General features: G+C 51.3%; 4 protein-coding genes and 2 non-coding genes across 6 annotated transcripts; 4 read left to right on the top strand and 2 right to left on the bottom strand.

Annotated features, from left to right (window-relative positions):
* Positions 1–79: 79 nt before the first annotated feature.
* Positions 80–6,236, top strand: LOC122166418 (T-complex protein 1 subunit zeta). The gene is made up of 14 exons (XM_042830182.1): positions 80–237; positions 445–508; positions 991–1,125; positions 1,708–1,881; positions 2,040–2,143; positions 2,872–2,982; positions 3,291–3,450; positions 3,702–3,784; positions 4,192–4,288; positions 4,709–4,856; positions 4,970–5,103; positions 5,211–5,313; positions 5,651–5,723; positions 5,886–6,236. The coding sequence occupies exons 1-14, from the start codon at positions 104–106 to the stop codon at positions 5,956–5,958; spliced, it is 1,593 nt and encodes a 530-aa protein (XP_042686116.1). The 5' UTR covers positions 80–103; the 3' UTR covers positions 5,959–6,236.
* On the top strand, positions 1,477–1,608 carry LOC122166611. Its single transcript, XR_006170847.1, has one exon. It is a non-coding gene; the product is annotated as a small nucleolar RNA SNORA22 (small nucleolar RNA).
* Positions 2,600–2,730, top strand: LOC122166610. The gene has a single exon (XR_006170846.1). It is a non-coding gene; the product is annotated as a small nucleolar RNA SNORA15 (small nucleolar RNA).
* A 1,106-nt stretch (positions 6,237–7,342) lies between the features above and the next one.
* Positions 7,343–10,786, top strand: SUMF2 (sulfatase modifying factor 2). Its single transcript, XM_042830301.1, has 9 exons — positions 7,343–7,482; positions 7,720–7,876; positions 7,958–8,072; positions 8,434–8,478; positions 8,629–8,779; positions 9,023–9,078; positions 9,467–9,551; positions 10,129–10,291; positions 10,584–10,786. The coding sequence occupies exons 1-9, from the start codon at positions 7,425–7,427 to the stop codon at positions 10,687–10,689; spliced, it is 936 nt and encodes a 311-aa protein (XP_042686235.1). The 5' UTR covers positions 7,343–7,424; the 3' UTR covers positions 10,690–10,786.
* Positions 10,787–11,322: 536 nt separating this feature from the next.
* PHKG1 (phosphorylase kinase catalytic subunit gamma 1) lies at positions 11,323–16,165 on the bottom strand. The gene is made up of 10 exons (XM_042830299.1): positions 16,095–16,165; positions 15,291–15,400; positions 14,646–14,821; positions 14,257–14,311; positions 13,704–13,769; positions 13,314–13,477; positions 12,809–12,899; positions 12,336–12,489; positions 12,130–12,255; positions 11,323–11,643 (listed from the first exon to the last, which is right to left on the bottom strand). Exons 2-10 carry the CDS (start codon positions 15,371–15,373, stop codon positions 11,392–11,394), a joined length of 1,167 nt encoding a protein of 388 aa, XP_042686233.1. The 5' UTR covers positions 15,374–15,400; positions 16,095–16,165; the 3' UTR covers positions 11,323–11,391.
* Positions 16,166–17,079: 914 nt separating this feature from the next.
* CHCHD2 (coiled-coil-helix-coiled-coil-helix domain containing 2) lies at positions 17,080–19,191 on the bottom strand. The gene is made up of 4 exons (XM_042830109.1): positions 19,033–19,191; positions 18,371–18,596; positions 17,669–17,828; positions 17,080–17,321 (listed from the first exon to the last, which is right to left on the bottom strand). The coding sequence occupies exons 1-4, from the start codon at positions 19,080–19,082 to the stop codon at positions 17,311–17,313; spliced, it is 447 nt and encodes a 148-aa protein (XP_042686043.1). The 5' UTR covers positions 19,083–19,191; the 3' UTR covers positions 17,080–17,310.
* Positions 19,192–19,592: the final 401 nt, after the last annotated feature.

Raw genomic sequence — 19,592 nt, 5'->3', positions numbered from 1 at the left:
CGCACGCTCTCCGGAGTGTTCTAGAAGGGGCGGGCGGGGAGGCGCGGCTCGTTTCGTTCCCGCCCCATCCCGGCCCGGCCCGGCCTAGCGTGGAGCGGCAGCCATGGCGGTGAAGGCCCTCAACCCCAAAGCCGAGGTGGCTCGCGCCCAGGCCGCCCTGGCGGTGAACATCAGCGCTGCCCGAGGGCTGCAGGACGTGCTGCGGACCAACCTGGGCCCTAAGGGCACCATGAAGATGTGAGGAACCTCGCGCGGCTCCCTCAGAGGGCGGGCCGGGCCTTCCAGCCACGCGCCTCAGCGCGCGGGCGGCCGTTGGGACCTGAGGGGAGAGCGGGGCTGCGCGGCGGGGAGCGGAGGGCGGGTGCGGGACGGGCGGTGGGCTTGGGGCCGGGGGCCGGGGAGGGCCGTTCGGAGGCTTGCTCACCCTCTTCGTGCTGCCCGCAGGCTGGTGTCGGGGGCCGGAGACATCAAGCTGACCAAAGATGGCAACGTGCTGCTGCAGGAAATGGTGAGCGGTGGGAGGAGGGGGGCCAGGGGGAGCGGAGCCTGCTTGTGGATGTCCCTGTGAGGCGCTGTGGGGGTTGGGGGCCGACTACCTTTGTGGGGGATGTGGCACCGTGTGTCTGGTGGGAGGTTAGGCTGAATTGGCTGCTCTATGGGGAGCCTGTTCTGTGCCCACCGCCCTCTGGTGAGGAACCTCCTAACACCCTCCCCAGCACAGCTCCCTGCCATTCTCTGACGTACTGTCGCTGTTGGGGTCCCCAAGGGAAAAAGAAGGTCTTATTATATAGATTAGCTCAAGAAATTTGCTGTCAAAGTCTAAATGTCTTTTGCTGTTAAGTGGGATTATGTGTTGAAACCAGCCGAACTGCCAGGAATCATTGAAACCATCATCTTATTCGTTAAAAATCTTGGTTAGCTAATTTTAGATTACTTGCTACCTGTACCAGTGCCATAAAGCTTACTATTCAGTTTCTTATTTTTGTTTAGCAAATACAGCACCCCACAGCCTCCTTGATAGCAAAAGTAGCAACAGCACAGGATGACATCACTGGAGATGGTACCACCTCAAATGTCTTAATCATTGGAGAGCTGCTGAAGCAGGCAGATCTCTATATTTCTGAGGTATGTGTGCAGCGTTTCTTTTGTAGATGGGCAAATAAAAAAGCTTCACCTGAGACTGTTCAGCTTTGGTTTTTTGTAGTGTGCTTGGTGCTCAAAAACATGGAAATCAAATACGTCTTTCCACTTAAAATGAGCGTGTCACAGAACTTATAAAATGGAGAAAAGCTAAAGAGGACCTAAGGCTTGTTCTGCTTATTTATACTGTAGCTTTTAACAACGTTGTGCCTGATTCATGCTGTTATCTCTGACTGTTTTGTTTGAATGAAAACATTTCTTATCTGCATGGTAATGAGGAAATACTCCATGCTAGTAGATGTTTTGGTAGTATAAGTTGGAGAATAGGCATTCATATTGCACAGTGAACACCCAAGTGTGCTTCATAGTTCCCTTGGTTTAAATTCTGTGCTAGAATAACCTGTGCTTTTCCTCTGCATTGGAAGGATTGGCATTCCTTTTATATGTATTCAGAAGGACAGTACATTTTGTTATCACTGTAGTGCGTATGCTCCCTGTTCTGCTTACAGGGAAAGCACTATTTTATCTTACTGTTGTCTGATTATGTCCCTTCTTTTCTCGCATTAGGGCTTGCACCCTAGAATAGTAGCAGAAGGATTTGAGATCGCAAAGGAAAAGGCACTTGAAGTCTTGGAGCAGGTCAAAGTAACCAAGGAAATGGACAGGGAGACCCTTATAGATGTTGCCAAAACGTCCCTTCGTACTAAAGTTCATACTGAACTTGCTGACATCTTAACAGAAGTAAGTGTCCATGCATCTTCATCCCCTTTTTGTGTGTTGTGCTCCAGGTTTTAAGCTGCTGGGTTATTCCTTTGGCGAGGAGCAGATAGAAGGGTAGATAGAGCTTGCACTTAGAGTCTGATGGCCCTTCTGGGGATCCCCCCCCTCCTCTATTTCAGGCTGTAGTTGATTCTGTTTTGGCCGTCAGAAAACCAGGTGAACCTATTGACCTTCACATGGTGGAGATCATGGAGATGAAGCATAAATCGGAAACTGACACCACGTAAGTAGTGAGTCTCCTCAAGCTTCAGTTTAATGGTATCCTGAAACTGGAGTGGGTTGGTTTTTTGTGTGTGTTTGGGCTTTTGTGCTGTGGTTATTTTTTCTGTTGGAAGAACATGGGTGTCTCAGAGGTGCTGTTGGAAAAATCATTGGGGAGTGAGTGAAAGAAAGGCAGAAATACAAGTTTTAGCCATGAGTGATCTTGGCAGCATAAGTTTCCCAGCCACTGAACTTGACATCCTGACAAGATGTTTGAATAGCAAAGAGTAACACTGGCTCAGACTTCAGCTTTGCTGCAGATGGGCACGGTTGTTTGCTTTATAACCATGTGGTACTGTCTGTGTCTTGAGGATGCTTAACGTATTTTCAGCTTCTGTGAGACAGTAGTGATCAGTACCTGAAAACTGGGTTGCAGCTGTCTCACTGGGTGTTCTTCGTGCCCTTATATTTCACAGTGGCATGGACGAATTCTGCGCTAGCTTTCTTCAGTAGCTATTGCAGTCAGACACCGTGCCAGAATAAATTCCCAGTTTACACTCTGGCATGCTTCTGTATGTGAGTGGGCATGCCCTTGGGAGTGGGAAACAAGATCATTCTTTGCTTCTAACTCGAATTCACAGACAGTTCATACTAGATGATGGCACTGCTGGTTATCTCGAGCAGTGTGTGCTTCCGTTAAGTGCTGGTCTCTGACCATCTTGACACACAAGATGCTCATTGATCTTTCAGGCTGATCAGGGGGCTGGTTTTGGATCACGGTGCTCGCCATCCTGACATGAAGAAAAGGGTGGAAGATGCCTATATTCTTACTTGCAACGTATCTTTAGAGTATGAGAAAACGTGAGTACCCAGCACCAGCATGTAAGACACATTTTCTGTTCTTCAATTCCTTTAAGTTGTGCTTGAGCAAGTACCAGTAGGGCCACAGAGATGCTCTTCTGGAGCATGGCAGATAGTGTAGAAGTGGGGGTGGAAAAGGTGGAGCTTCCCTTTTCCAGAAAATGGAAGCAGAGGAAATTAGTAACTGAAATAAAATCTGCGTATTGATTTTTAGAATGTTACTGAAAGGATTCCTTCTTCCTTGAGCTGCTTAGCTCTGCGACACAGAGGACAGCTAATTTTCTTACTGCTTTTTTTTTCCTCTCCAGAGAGGTGAGCGCTGGGTTCTTCTACAAAAGTGCAGAAGAGAGAGAGAAACTGGTGAAAGCAGAAAGGAAGTTCATTGAAGACAGAGTGAGCAAAATCATAGACTTGAAAAGAAGAGTTTGTGGTGACTCAGATAAAGGATTTATTGTCATTAACCAGAAGGTGAGATAAAGAGTATAACTAAGTTGGGGAAAACAAGCAGAAATGTTGGCTTTCTTGGCAGGCTTGGCGCTTGACCCGTTTAGCGCAGTGCTTTCCGTGCAGATAACTGAATTGAGGTTGATGAACTCACAGTTACGTGCAGTTCCTTCCTGAGATTTCTTTGAGTGCTGAGGAAAAACTTATTAGTGCCAACCTGAGGGGGATTTGTTTCTTTGTTTTCTGATCTTGATGGTCCCTTCCTTTGTTTCCAGGGAATTGACCCATTTTCCTTGGACGCGCTTGCAAAAGAAGGAATTGTTGCTCTGCGCAGAGCCAAAAGGAGGAACATGGAAAGGTATCCTTCTAGGGAGAGGAGGGGTAAATGCCTTGCTCTCCCAGACTGCGCAGTGAGTCACATCTGGCTTGAATCAGCTTTTAAAGGCTGTCAGCCAGAAGTCATCTTCAGTGTGAATGTTACTAGAGTAACTCAGTGTATTTGATACGAACTGGGAAGTTCAGTACAAGGAGGGATGTAGGAATTGAAGCTGTCTGTGCTCCAGGAGTAAATGCCTCTTCTGGAGAGGCTTAATTCTGTGGGTTTGTTTGTTTGTTTTAGTGAAGAGCTTTCTTACTAAAAGAAACAAAACTGTTGCAAGCCCAGACCTGCAGTATTTTGTGTGCTGAAATACTGCGGTTCGTGTTGGTGACTTCATGTTTTACTTAATATGAGAGAATTGCTAAGCAGTAAACAAACTCTTTCAGACTGACCCTTGCGTGTGGTGGTACTGCTATGAACTCTGTGGAGGATCTCACTCCTGACTGTCTGGGACATGCAGGTCTTGTCTATGAGTACACACTGGTGAGTACAGCGAGGCTTTTAGTTGAAGCCAAGTTAAATGCTTCTGGTATCGCTTGGCCCCAAGTTTTCTTCTGTATTGGTGTGACTGTGTGTGGTGTTTCCTTGCAGTACAGCTCCTAGAATAAGCAGTATGAAGAAATGCAGTAAATGCAGAAATAAGCAGTATGAAGATGGGATTTTAAACCCCACTGTGTGTCTTATATTTGCTCTTGTCACATTGCTTATTCCTACTGATAGATCCATATTTTAATATCACGAAGTTAAGAACATGAGAGGAAGATTCTGCTAGGTTCTTTCTACTAGACTTTGCTTCTCATCACTTCTTGGGATGTTACTCAGAACTGAATCTGAAAGTGCCCAGTATTTTTTTATTCACGTTTGCTTAACATATGTAAGGTGAATAACTAACCCTGTTCATAGGGAGAAGAGAAGTACACCTTCATTGAGAAGTGTGACAACCCTCGCTCTGTCACCCTGTTGATCAGGGGACCCAATAAGCACACACTTACACAAATAAAGGATGCAGTAAGAGATGGTCTGCGTGCTGTTAAAAATGCAATTGAGGATGGTAAGTGTCAGCTACAGCTCTCCTCAAAACTGATGACTTTGTGTATAAGTTAGCTCTTCAGATTGGAGTAAGTTCTTATTGTGACGCCTCCATGTTACTGCTTTGCCTTGTAGGATGTGTGATTCCAGGGGCAGGTGCACTGGAAGTGGCAGTAGCTAATGCTCTTATTAAGCATAAACCCAGTGTAAAAGGAAGAGCCCAGCTTGGAGTTCAAGCTTTTGCTGATGCTCTCCTCATCATTCCTAAGGTATGAAGACCTCCAGAATAAAGGGACTCCAAAGCACTCTGGGATCCTTAGCATTTTCTGCAGGAGGCCTCTTTACATTAATGTCAATTAATGTTTTTGTCTCCAAGGTTCTCGCTCAGAACTCTGGGTACGATCCCCAGGAAACACTGGTGAAGGTTCAGGCAGAACACGTAGAATCTGGGCAGCTCATTGGAGTTGACTTGAACACTGGTAAGAGTTTTCTAAAACCATGGAATCTCATAAAAATCAGCTTGGCAGTAAATACAGAGCAGCAAAACAATGCTGCTGAGGGATAGGAGTGTTTCTAGGAGGCCAAAACTATCACGGACCAGCTCTGTGAAGCGTAAGATTGCTCTTACTGCAGAAGGCTCAGCTCTTCATGGAAGGAGGCAATACAGAATGCCTTGGCAGGTGTGCTTTGCTTGTAATGCTTAAATGCAGTGTGTGCACTTTGTACACAGCAAGTAATTTGAATTGTTAAGCAGCAGGATTCCTCCCTTGAATTATGGAGACTGGTTGTTTGAAGATTGTTGTGCCTCTTTCCTAGGTGAGCCAATGGTAGCTGCAGCAGCTGGAATCTGGGACAACTACAATGTCAAAAAGCAGCTACTTCATTCATGGTAAGTGCTGTGGTGGTTTCACTTCAAATAGGAACGGGTTGACGAGATTGGTAACATGGGTGGAATGAAGGAATCTCTATTAGAGGAAGCTGTCTTGCAGTGTAGGAGTAAAGCTGAGTTGTTTGTGCCAAAACAAACGTTCTGTTTATTTACTGTTCCCAGCACAGTGATTGCTAGCAACATTCTCTTGGTGGATGAAATTATGCGAGCTGGAATGTCGTCTCTGAAAGGCTGAATTGGATCTGGTGGTGGTGGTGGTCAGCTCCAGTAGTGCCCTCTGGAATGCCTTCAAGAAGTCCACCTGAAAGTGCTTTTTTGAGCCACAGTGGATTTCCCCAGCAGTGGAAGTCACTGCTGTAACTAGCAGCACCTCTTTGGTAAACGCGGCCACTGAAGATATTAGCAACTATGGAAATATTCGGTTCTAAAACATCAGTTATTTATTTTTAATTTCTCTGAAGTGTACAACTGAAGTTGCTGTCCTTTTTACCCAATAAACTGTTATGTTCTGTGCTTTCTGTGTCCGTTATTGAAAACTTACCGTTCTGTGGACCGAAGTTTTGAACTTTGTTCAGCACTTTGAGGGCAGCGCTGGGCCGTGGGCTTGGATTTGTGTTTTCTGGTTGCTGGCTCTGCAGTTGGACTTTGTGACTGATTCCAGTCCTTGGGGTACAGGGTAGAGTCGTGATGCTGCTTCTTGAGTGCAGGGGTCTGTGTGGAATCGGTGCAGAGCATCTCATACAGGTGGACTATGGCAATAATTTGTTTTTTTCTCGCTCGCAAATAAAGCTTTTTAGTTTGTGCGCCTCAGGAAGGTTTGAAACGTGTTGCATGTTGTCTTCCTGGCCATAGGTGGCAGCTTAATGTTTTCTGCTGTTGGTAAGCAGAGGCTGTGGACACTTCAGGAGATGCAGGCAGAGTGCTGTGTTCAGTCAAAGCTTAGCAAGCAGGGAGTTGTGCAGCACGAGCAGGCTGCTGCTGTCTTACGTGATTTTTGTCTAATCCTCATCTTGGCGTTGTCAGACTTGGGGCTCAGAATGTTTATCCTGCTTATACTGAGCCAGTATGAGGAAAGGAGATGTTGGGTTGTGAGGGGATGAATACAGGATGGACTCAAGTGCTGAAATCCCTGCAGCAACTTGCTGCTGTGGAGCAACATTAGTAGGGCTGGATGCCCCGGCCCTGTGGTTGTTCTGGCTGCAGGGTGGGAGCAGTCAGAGCTGCTGCCCTGAAGTGGGGCTGAGAAAGGGAACGACCCCAGGGAAGGTGTTTAGATCCCTTGCAGCCCTACGGTGGGGCTGAAGGCGGTTCGTTTGCCTCCTTTCGGTACTCTGTACCAGCTTTCTGTCAGGGCTGCGTGACTGGAACGAGCGACCTTTTTAAAACTTCAGACGTGCACCTAAAGCGCACCTGGTGGTGTGGGTTTGTCAGTAGCCCGGGTAACAGGAGGCTTTTCATACGTGCAGGTGAAATATCAACATTTACGTGCAATGTAAAGCATCCCTTTTCCTTAAAACGAAAAAGCACGCGTGCCGTAATTGGAAAGCACATGCAGTAGGCGTGGTGTGAGGGAAGTTGCATCCCTTCCCCCGGAAACATTTCCCCAGCCTGAAGCTCTTCTGGGTCAGAGCCCTGCGGTTCCGCTGCTGATGCGTTTTGCTCTTGGCGCTGCCGGTGCTGCTCGGCTTTGTTCCCAGGGCGATGCACAGAGCGGCGCTGCTTTGCTGCTGCGTGCTGGGCTGCAGCTGTGCTCTGCTGGGTGAGCTGAGAGCGCTGCTGCTTCAGCTCGCACCGCTGCCTGGCTTCCTGCATCCCCCTGCAGAAGCAGAACTGTATAAATGCAAATTGCAGTCGCTTGTTACATTGCAGTGTGTATCCAGCATATGAAGTGGCTTTTTTTTGTTTTTTGTTTTTTGTTTGTTTTGGCAAATTAGGAATGCTGCATTGTGCTTGTAGGTTTACCCTTTAATGTTTGTACCGACTGCTTCACTTTCAGCGTTTGGAAACGATGAGCACATGGTGCAGCTGCCCGGGGGGAAGTTCCAGATGGGCTCCAGCTCCACGCAGAGCAGAGATGAGGAGGGGCCCATCCGGGAGGTGACAGTGAAGCCCTTTGCTATTGACAAGTTCCCTGTTACCAACAGGGACTTCAGGTGAGCTGCTATCGCAGGGCTGCTGGCGCAGCTCTTGGAAAACTCTGCCACAGGTGTCTGAGCGTGTTGTGTTTGTGCCAGGGAGTTTGTTAGAGAAAAGAAATACAAAACTGAAGCGGAAGCGTTTGGCTGGAGCTTTGTCTTTGAGGATTTCGTATCAGAAGAGCTGAAAAAAAAAGTCACCCAAAAACTGGAGGTAAATCTGAAGCCTGGAGGGAGATCAAGAGGTTTCAGTAGGCGTGGGTGGCATCGTGGGGGCTGCTCAGCGATGGGGGAGGTGGTGATTGCCCAGGGAGTGTGGAGTCCCCATCCCTGGAGATGTTCCAGAACTGTGCAGAGGTGGCACTGAGGGATGTGTTTAATGGGCATGGTGGGGTGGGCTTGGGGATCTAAGAGGTCTTTTCCAACCTTAATCATTCTGTGATTCACAATAACCCGGATCAAACAGTTCCCAGCCTACCACATCCTCCTCTTTCCATGCACTGCTGTAGGATGACTGAAGGGTCTCTGGGGAGGGGGGCAGTACAGCTTTCATCCGATGTTGCTTTTTTCCCCAGTCTGCTCCTTGGTGGCTGCCAGTTGAGAAAGCTTTTTGGCGACAGGTGGGTGTGAAGCAGGCACAGTGGTGAGTTCTTTCTTAAAACCAAGAGGAAAATAGCATCTGTTTCCTCTGTGCAGGCTCCCCACCTTGCTCTGTTCAATCCTTTTTCTTGGTGATTAATGAAACTGATGAAGATCACTGCAATTTACAGCCTGCAGGTCCTGGCTCTGGCATCGCAGACAGATTGGAGCACCCAGTGCTGCACGTGAGCTGGAACGACGCGCAGGCGTTCTGCAGTTGGAAGGGAAAAAGGCTCCCAGCTGAGGACGAGTGGGAGTTTGCTGCCCGGGGAGGCCTGGAGCGTAAGTAGGCACCCCCCTCCCTGCTCACATCCAGTGGCTTTCTATCATAGCATATCCTGAGTTGGAAGGAACCATTTCAACCTGGAAATAAATGGGATAAGCGGTAGCTTAATGTGCTTCCCTCAGCAAAGCACTAAATGCCATCTGGTGGGTGTATAGGAGCTGATATATAAGCTGAGCAGAAAACAGTGGCCACAACAAATGAGAGGATCCTTGGATAACTGCTCTATTCTTCTTGAACAGAAAGGCTGTATCCCTGGGGAAACAAATTCCAGCCAAACCGGACCAACCTGTGGCAGGTGAGCTCACACCTGGTCGCATTGGGCAGTGGTCAGCTGGGGACTTGGGTGCATAGCACTTGGTTGTGAGGTACTGCAGAGCTCCTGGGGGTTGTCCACAGTGTTCCCAAGGGAGCAGATGGAACCCAGTGCCCCTGGGAGACTGGGATTTCACTTCTCCCAAAAAACGACACGTTTTTTTGCAGAGATGATTATTTTTCCCCTAGGATAACTTGAGATGGTTGATCACCTCTCTTGGACACAAATGCAATGTGCCAAGTTAATCTGCAGTGAAGAGTTATTTGCGTTGTTTAAGTGCAGTTGGGCTTTATGTACTTTTGTTTTGTAAGAAGCAGGACTTCTCTTCTCTGCAGTTGGTCTTTGCTTAATGTCATCTTTCCTCACCCAGGGTGACTTCCCAAGGGGGGACAGGGCTGAGGATGGCTATCACGGTGTGTCCCCGGTGGCAGCATTCTCACCTCAGAACAATTATGGTATGGAAAGGCATCACTGCCCAGCTCTTTGGGTACAATCTACTCACCATTCAACACTAATTATAAACCCTGTAGTTGTAGCAGAGTTTCAAATGTGAAATGGGATCTCATCAGCATCTTGACAGCGTGAGTGAGCCCAGTGAAAGTGTTGTTACTGCAGCTGATGTACAGCTGGAGCACTTCACTGTGCCACCCCACGCCCATTAGCAGGCAGTTATTCTGCATTTCCATGGGATTTATTTGAAAATCCCAGGCGTGTTGGAGGGCAGCAAGTGCCATTCCCTCCTGGGGGTGGAAAATGGTGGGGGCATTTAAGATAAGACAGTTATTCAGCAGCTGTCCAGCTGCTGCTAGGGGCTGGTTAGCAGTACAGCGAGGAGCTTCTTGTTCTGCTGGGATCTTTCAGGGATGTTAAAGCCCCATCTCCCCATGCACAGAAGTGTTTTTGCAACCCCATAATCCTAATATGTGTAGGTGTGGCACAGCGGGATGTGGCCAGTGGGCATGATGGGGTGGAGTTGGACTTCATGATCTTGGAGATCAACAGTAATGATTCTGTGGGAACCTTCTGTCTCAGGAATCTATGACCTGCTGGGGAACACCTGGGAGTGGACGGCCTCCCAGTACAAACCACCAGGCCGTCCCCAGTCACACGCTGAGGCAATGCGTGTGCTGAGAGGGGCCTCATGGATCGACACTGTGGATGGGTCTGCAAACCACCGGGCTTGCATCACTACCAGGTCAGTGCCACTACTGCTTGTGCTTTCTTCTTCAGCTGTGTAAGAACGGGTTACTTTGTCTGTTCCTATCTAGATTTGTTGAGAAGCATTTAGGAAAACACTACAGATATTGCTAAAAATTCTGATGCTGTAAATTCATTCCTAATTCCTTCTCAAATAGTTTGTTTTCCATCAAGTGCTTATAATTGAATGCCTTTCTAAAACTTAGGTAAGTGGGAGCATGTTACACAGGCTTGCATTCACCAGTCTGAGCACTAACCATGCAGGACTCCTAACTGGGTATCTTTCCCAGGATGGGGAACACACCAGACTCAGCCTCCGACAACCTCAGCTTCCGCTGTGCTGCCGACGTCCCGAGTCACACCACTAAGAGCAGCAGAACCAAACCTGAGCTCTGAGGAGGGCACCTGGCACGACCTGAGGGTAGTTTCTCCTGTGGAGATGGACAGTAATCCCCAGAAACCATTTTCATTAAACCAGTGAAGTTTAAAAATATATATATATATACTTCTAGCCTAAAACTCATTTCTGCATGTCTGGGTGCTGAGCAGTGATTACAGGCAACAGGCATTTTGTCTCTAATGGCCCACGGGTGCTGCAGGCATTACATGTCTCCTTCTGGTGTGTCTACAGCAATCAGGCACAGGAGCCTTGGGCACAGTGGGTTGAGGACAGCCTGCCAGGCACTGCTTGTCTCTTAAGTCCAGCAGAGAGGCTGTGGATGCCCCGTCCCTGGAGGTGTTCAAGGCCAGGTTGGATGAGGCCCTGGCCAGCCTGGTTTAGTATTAAATGGGGAGGTTGGTGGCCCTGCCTGTGGCAGCAGGTTGGAGATTCATGATCCTTGAGGTCCCTTCCCACCCAAGCCAATCTGTGATCTGCTGCTCTACTGGTGGCAACTACTCCAAAGCAGTCCCTTAGAGCAAGTCAGGAGAAAACCCAAACTGGGTTCTACCCAGCATGCACAACAGCCATCTATCTGCACCTAGCTCGAGCCCAGCAGGTTTTAAGAAAAAAGCACCAAAAATCACCGGTTGGTTTGGAAATACTTTACTTGCCTTAACTCTGAGCAAAACCCAACTCAAGCAGCAGCGATGCTGCCATCAAAACAGCTCTTCCTCGGCCGCCAGGGCGAGCAGAACAGCCTTGCAGGTGTTCTCGAAGAGCGCAGCCCTGTTCTGCGCCTCGCCCTTCTTCACCCAGTGCCGGTAGGTGCGGAAGGCGCAGGCGTCAATCAGCTTGCGGATGGGCTTCAGCGCGTACGGGTCCCGCACCACCAGCTCCCGCGTCACCGCCTTCACCATGCGGTACTGGTAGTAAATGCGGACGGACGCCAGCACGGTCAGACAGATCACCTGTGGGGAAAGGGGGAAGTTGGGACCCTGTCTCACCACTCAGCCCTGTCCCCAGGCTGCGTGTCGCTTCACCGCCTCCAGGGATGAGGGCTCGGCCGCTTCCCTGGGCGGTCTGTTTTCCTGTCCAACCTAAACTTTCCCTGGTGCAACCTGAGGCTGTTTTCTCTTGTTCTATTGCTTGTTGGTTGGGAGAAGAGACTGCCCCTCTCATGCACTATGCTCTCCTTTCAGGCTGTATGTGCATAAAAGTAATGGTATTTACTTGTAGATCAGTAAACTATGCTCCTAAGTGTCCCATCTACCATGAACTGCATAGAAATATCACACAGTAGTGCTGGAAGAGGTGTCTCCACCCCGGTGCTGCATCCTGCCAAAGCCTAGCTCCATCAACCCCTGCTGAACATCATTTCTTCCTCCCCATCCAGAACACCCATCCCTCCTGGGTTCAGGGTGCCAAGGTGTCCCTGTTCCCAGCACCAACCTCACCTTGAATTTCCGGAAGGGGCTGAAGTGTCGGACCTCCTCCACGTCGTACTGCTGGAAGAAGGGGTGTGCCAATGCCTCCCTCGCCGTGTACCGCCGCTGTGGGTCCACCACCAGGAATCTGGAGATCTGCAGGACAGCAGCGGATTGATCCCATGGCATCCCAGCCACCTGCTCCCCACTGTATTTCCCCTTTCCTCAGCACCCACCAGGTCCTTGACGGTGTCAGAGCGATCATCCCACTCTGGGGAGCCAAACTGGTAGTCCCCGTTCATGATCATCCGCAGCATCAGCATCTGCTTGCGGTGCCAGAAGGGAGGTGAGCCAGCCAGCAGTGTGTACATGATCACCCCGGTGCTCCACCTGCAGGGACCCAGGAGGACACACCAGCTCCAGCAGCACCCAAAGGATCCATACCCCACACTGGAGGCAATGGGGTGCAAGGGCCAGCCTGGAACATTGGGGCTCAGGCTCCAGCAGCTCCATGGGGACGTGGGTGCATCCAGGGTCTGCTGTTTACCAGGACAGCCCCCTGCAGCCCCATGGAACATTTTTTTCTTTTTAAATGCATTATTCAATTCCTTGCAAACCCTAAAGCTGGTCCCAATGAGGAGCAATTCCTGCCATGACTCAAATCATCTCATTCTACAAGCACCCCAAGGACTGAGGGCACCTCACTCACATGTCCACTTCTTTCCCATAGCCCTCGTGTTCATCATCCATAGAGCACTGCAGGATTTCGGGGGCCAGGTAGCCAGGTGTGCCACAGATTTCTGCAAAACAGGGGCAGAGCATCCCCTTAGGGACCCAGGGAAGACTGTGCCACACTGAAGCAGCTTGTCCTGGAGGGACAACAAGATGTGTTCAGATCGTTGCAGTGATGGTCATGGCAGGCAGTGACTGCACCTTGTGTGCATGTGGCTGCTGACTTAAGTTGGTGAGTTATAATGAATTATAACGTGAGTGAGGAGAGCAGGGAGGATGCTGCTGGAAGGAGATGCCTGTTGTTGATTACGTTGCTCTTTGCAGGGCAGGAGGAGGAAAAACTTGATGAATAGAGTAATGAGGGTCAACTGGAGGACAAAGTGGATAAAACACTGCAGTGTTTTCATGGGAAGGAGCGAGGCTGGAGAGGGCTGCACCAGCACCAGCTCACCATGGGCATCGTGTTAGCGCTGCGCACCCACCTTTGAGCTTCTCGTTCTCACGCAGCTGGCAGGAGAAGCCAAAGTCTGTCAGCTTAATGTTCATGTCATCATCCAGGAGGATGTTCTCCGGCTTCAGGTCGCGGTGCACGATGTCGATGGAGTGCAGGTACTGAATCACTTCCAGCAGCGCGTGCATGATCTTCCTGGGGAGGGGAGACAGCATTACTCCCAGTGCACGCTGGCACTGCGCTCCCAGGGATGGGGACAAGGACAGGGATAGGGGCCACACAGCTCAGCCCCCGTGCAAAAGCCCCAGCACCCAAGCACAGGGGCACAGCCCGGGTGGCATTTTGTTCCTGCGAGCTGTGCTGGCTGCACAGCTGTACTTGGAACTCATGCTCTGGTTTTGCAGCACAATTTCAGCCTTACCTGGTTTCCTTCTCGCTTAAGGTGACCTTCTCAGTGAGGTAATCAAAGAGCTCCCCTCTTTTCATCCTGCATGCAGGAGGGAAAATCAGCCTCAAGACATGGACTACCTAGGGGTTACTGTCCCTTATCAGCCCTATGGTGCTAACTGCACAAAATGACAAGCTGACCCATTAATAAGAAAGGGTTAAAAATGCCTTGATATCTTGCAAAACGTCAGGCAGGAGGAAGAAAGGCTGTACACAGAGCAGGCAGGGCCCAGTGGGTCCATCGTGGTGCCACGAGTTGTGGCGTTGTGCCAGCCCTGGTCCTGCTGGGCATATAAATAACTCCAAGCTCCCACCAAAGGTTATGGGGAAACCTGAGCTGCTACTGATTTAGGGGAGCAGAGCTGAGGCTGAGTGAGCAGACTTCTTCCTACCTGAAGCAAGACCCAGTCATGTCCCTGTTTTGCCCATTGGGGTCATAGCAAAAAAGCTGGGGAGAGTTTTGGCTGTCTGTAGGGTGGAAATGTGGAGAAATGGGGACAAATAGGGCTTGGGGAGCTGGTACTTACAGATCGAACACCAGGAAGAAGAAGGTGCTGGACTCATAGCTGTCCTTCAGCTGGACTGCAATGAAATGGAGCTGTGAGCTCTGTGCAGTGTGCTCCTTACCACACACCCCATGCACAGAGAGCTCCTTTCTACTAACGGACTGAAAATTGCTGATCTAATTGCTAGCTGAATTAACGAGCTGATCTTCGTTAGCGTTTTGATCAGGAACTCAGGAGGGAGATGGCCAGGCAGCCTGGGCAGAGGCAGAGCAGGGGATGCTCTGAGCAGGTGCCCTGCATCGTGCCAGGACCGTGGGTCTCACAGAGCTCTGCTATCCAGGGATATCACCCCAAAGCCCTTCCTGGGCTCAAAGAGTAAACGTGGCAGAACCCCTCCTGCCCCGACTCACTGACGTTGGGGTGTCCCGAGACCTTCCGCAGGATGTCGATCTCCTTGGCTGTGGCCTCACGCAGCTCCTGCACCTCCTGGGGGGAGATGTTCCCTGCTGTGATGTCGATGATCTTCACGGCGTACTCCTGCCTGGTGGCTTTGTGGATGCACCGGCGGACGACGCTGCTCACCCCCCTGCCAGGAACAGCACAGGAACGATGAGGTATTTTCCCATCCCCATTTGCATGACGTGCTGTGGAGGATCAGGATGGAATTGCTTTCCCACAACTGGGAGATGCACCCGATGATCCTCATGGGTCCCTTCCAACACGGGTTATTCTATAAACTAACAGGGACGTGGTGTGAGCTCCTGGGAGGGGTCCTGAGCTGGGGAATTGTGGCTGGGCAGAGGGTTGGAACGGGATGATCTTTAAGATCCCTTCCACCCCAAACCATTCTGTGAGTCTACGGGTTCCCCCCCCACCCAGCACAGCCCCACAGACACACAGTGGGGCTGTGGTGTTTTCCTGGCTTAGGGGGACAAACTTTGAGCAGAAGGAAAGAGCTTCTACATGCTATTTTTAACCCTGTGGTGCTGTGGGCTCTGATCATATCAGATTCCTGCTGTGATCGAGCAAAACAGTTTGTCAGAACCAAGCTTTACCTGCCCAGAACCTCCTTCGGCTCATATTTTTCATAGAAGTCCTTGGACGTGTTCCAGTCTGGGAGGTCCTCCTCCTTTGTCATGGTTGGGTCCTGGCAGGTGGAACAGATCTGGGGGAAGAATAGCTCTGATGGTCCCAAAACATCAGCCTATACCACCATCCGGGGACCCTGCTGAGCTTCGAGATCCACCTCTCTTCCTCCCACCCCCGTTATTTCCAGTTCTAACACTTCTTTCTTCCCTCTTCATTGTGTGAATTTGTCCCAAATGGCTTTTGGCTGAGAAACAGTAGGAGAAAATGGCACGAAAAGGGAAGGGAGAGGAGAGCTGGAGCTGCTGCCAGCACTGCAGGGTCAGCTGGGGCCGAGGTGCGGGGTCGGGCAGGGCAGCACTTCTGGGTGCCAGCAGCGCCCAGCCGGGCTCCGAACCTCCCCCCAAGCAGCGCTTTGTTTTCTTCCCTTTTAAGCTGCTGCTCGCTGCCACAGCCGTCGTCGTTGGTGGCAGCCCGAATTGGATCGCAGGGATGGGTGCGGGCCGGGGGCGATCCCACACAGCCTGCTTTGCGTCGGGTTAGCAAGCATATCGATTAACGCCCGCCGTTCGTACATTTATACCATCAAACGCAGCTGCTGGGAGACGTGGGAGAAGCGCTGACCCGATCTGGGGCTCAAATCGTACACGAGCCGCGCAGAGAAAACGCTTCTATGGGGAACGCGGGCCGGGTGTCAGCGCGCGCCGCTCCGCACAGCCCTGCCGGCCCCCCACGGCCCGGCATCGCCTCCTCCCGGCCCGGCCTCGCCTCACCTCCCCTCGGCTCCCGCAGCGCCGCCGCCTCAGCCGTGCGCCATCCGCCCGCCCGGGGCCGGAAGCGGAGCGGGACGGGAGGAGGAGCGGAGGAGGGGGAGGAGCGGCGCCGAAAATAACGGCGGGGCTGCGGGAGCGGGGAGCGGCTGCCCGGGGCGGGGCGAGGCCGGCGGTGCTCGCAGGGGCGGCGAATCCTTTTCGCGCTTTGCTGACGAGCGCGGCGGTCGGGCTGTGCTCTGCGCTCTGCGCTCTGCGCTCTTCGCGCTGCTTCGCCCGAACCACCCGGAATTGGTGTTTCTGCCCCCGTCCCTCCACGCCGGGCGGCCCGGACCGCTAATTTTATCCGTTCGCTTCCAGGAAACGCGGCTCAGAGAAGTGAGGCTCTAAGGAACAGGTGGGACGCGTGACAGCAGCTCAGCAAGAAGGTATTTTGGGGATATTTTTTAAAGGACTCGTGTTACTGCGGGCTACGAGTCCCACATGAGAGCGTTTCAGCCCTTTTGTCTTGGAAGCGTGCGGCTGCTCGTCATGGCAGAGTTGCTCGTGCGATGCTCCACCGGGTTTTCAAGTAGAGGGATGGCATTTCTCAGCCTCTTGAAACTGAATACAGAAGCTGTAGTCAGAACTGTGATTGGTTGCAGGCTGAGCTGCTGCACGCAGAGCATTGCAAAATCAGCCCTAACCTCCCTCCTCAGCACACTGTAATAAGCAGAAGTTGCCCCTGGGGTTCAGATACTCCAGGAAATGTCAGTCCAAGCCCCGAGCCAAGGCTGTTCCTGCTGTGCTGCACCTCCAGCCCTGCAGGCATTTTTCATGCCAGCAGAACTGACAAGCGCGCTCAGCCTGCTAAAATCACTTCATGCCTGCTCACCTTCAATCCTCAACTCACCCAGCAGTCCAAAACCCACCAGAGCAAGGTACCTCCAGAGTTTATTTGTACGCCACATCACTCACATTCAGCACAACAATTAAAGAAACAAAATAGTTAGCCCTAATCAACTCATTCCATTTTATTGATCATTTTTTCCACTGTGTGTTCAATTAGTTTGCAGTTGTATCACAGCTGTAGAGGCTATGGCAGAAATGAAGCCACAAAGACAACAGTGTGACTACACGAAACTAACAAGATATCAGACAGCTTTAGACTATTAGCAGAGCTTTTTCATTCATAGGTCAGTTCTTGTAAAGTGGTCTTCAGCAGCCTTGGTCTGGAGGCTTAAGCTAAACCTGTAAGATAAGAAGTTACAACAGTTAATCACGTGAAGTTTTAGACCCAGAGGGGGATGGTGCCATCCCTGCACACCCCCAGCTCAGGCTGGAGGGCCGTGAGCACTGATGGAGCTGTGGGTGTCCCTGTGCACTGCAGCAGTGGGACCAGATGGCCTCTGGGGGTCCCTTCCATCTCAAACCATTCCATCATCCCTGCTATAAGGCAGACACAGACTAAGATGTTCCCCCTCACCCCCCCAGCATTTGCTGACAGGTGCTGAAGATTCAGCAGTCCAGACCCCCGTGTTTGGCAGTTCCTTGTCCTCCCACATCAGCACACTTGGCTGGTACTGCTGTCTGCTTACCATTAGCAAACCTGCACTGCTTCAGCACTTCACTGAAGCCCTCGCACAGCTTGAGGTCAGTCTGGTTCTGGGCACACTCCAGGAACTGCTTCATTTCATACTGGCAAGGAGCAAACTGCTGCTGCTGCTGCTGGTAAGCAGGCTGAGCGGCCTGGGGTTCCTGAAACAGCAGACACCACTGTAAGCACCCCCACACCTGCTCCACCCATGAAGCCATGCCACCCCTACGCTGCTTTCTGTGCACTTCTTCCCTGCATTTTTGTCATAGCACATTACCTCTTAAATGGAAAGTACAAAGTCTCCAGTGATGACATGAGGCATTCTGAGCAGTTGTGCAGGTTACACACACTTAAGTAACTCTGGATAATACCCGAGCAAGGCAATAGCACCATACTGATGTCTCAGCAGCACAAGAGGTGACTGCAGGACAAAAATCTTGCAATAGATCTTATCATTATCAGACCTGGAACATGGAAGTCCCCTGTGAAATCAAGGGTACTGGAACACAGCTGTGTGCACTGCAACATGTGCGACCCTTTGAACTACTTCAATTTGGAGACCGAGTCAAGAAAGTTGCTTTAGAATTCCTAGCCAGAACTTGTGCAGTTTTTAAGGCTGTAGCAATTACTTCAGCCTATACACATCTATCCTCTCCAGTTAACCCCACCTCAGGAGTCAGCACCCAGCCGTGCCTTCCCTTACCTGGTAAGTAATGTCAGGCCTGGCAGCCTCAGCGCTGCTTCCTCCACCAAAGCCTCCGGTAAGTGCGTGACCGATGGTGTGCCCCACAGCAGAGCCCACAGCGACTCCTGCTGCCGTCGTGGCCATCTGCGCCATCAGCCCGGGCTGTTTTGGGGCAGGAGCAGCCACGGCAGAGGCGGGTGCTGGTGCAGGGGCTGGCGGTGCTGCTCTCATCTGCGGCGCCCGGCTGCGAGGACAGAGAGCTCACATTCCTGCTCTGAAGGGCTGAGGCCTCAGAGAGCAAACACTGGCAATTCCTCCTCGCGTGACCCCACGTTCAGATGGCAAGGACACGGCGTTCCAGGCAGTTTTGTTTTACACACCGCAGGAGCTTTGCAGCTTTTTTTTTTTTTTTTTTAAAGGCCAGCACATCCCCATCCCAGTAGCACGTTATGGGCAACGAGGCCCGACCCGGAAGGGGCTGCTTAAACACGGCCTTAATGCTACAGGGAACCGATCCCCTCCACCCAGCAAAGCGCCCACCCCGCTCCAGAGCCCCGAGCAGCGCACGACCCCTCTGCGTCACCCACCCCGACACGGCTGCGAGGCCTCTGCGGCCTACACGGCCCTGGGGCGGGGACCCGAGAAAAGGGCCGGAAAGTAGAAGGCCCAACAGCGCTCACCTGGCGGGCGGCGCAACGCGGGACGAGCGGCTGCGTCCCCCTCTCGGCATGGCGGCAAGCGGGAAAGGAACCGGGACAAAATGTAACCGCGCCGAGCCGCGCCGCTGAAGGTCAACAGACACCCGCCGCGCGCTGCGTCACTTCCGCCGTGCACCGTGTGCCACTTCCGCTGCAGCGAGGGGCGGGGCTTGCTGTGGTCACGCCCCCATCCTTCCCGCCCGAGGCGCTGATCCTACTGGGTTCGAAGGAGAGGATGCTTTAGACAAAACGCAGCTTGTTTTGGAAACTTGCTGCCAGCTCTTAACCTTAGCAGAGCTTCAGAAAAGTGTGAACCATTTAATAAGAGTTGTAAGAAAGACAAAAGTCATTCCATAGGAGTACAATTAAAGCACAGTCCCACAGCTCGCTGCCGTGCTGCGAAGCTGCTGCACCCACAGCATCAATGCATTAATTAATTAATTAATGCAGCACGGAACTTGTCTGGGTTTTTAATATTTTTAGTACCTAACCTACAGACAATAATGGAAATGATCCCAAGTGACCAGTCTGCATGAGATTAT

This window comes from Centrocercus urophasianus, unplaced genomic scaffold, assembly GCF_019232065.1.
Source record: "Centrocercus urophasianus isolate 14NV4802_14NV808 unplaced genomic scaffold, USGS_Curo_1.0 seq_33, whole genome shotgun sequence".
NCBI lineage: Eukaryota > Metazoa > Chordata > Aves > Galliformes > Phasianidae > Centrocercus > Centrocercus urophasianus.
Note: the sequence above shows the minus strand (reverse complement) of the source record. Positions and strands in the feature narration are given on the sequence as shown.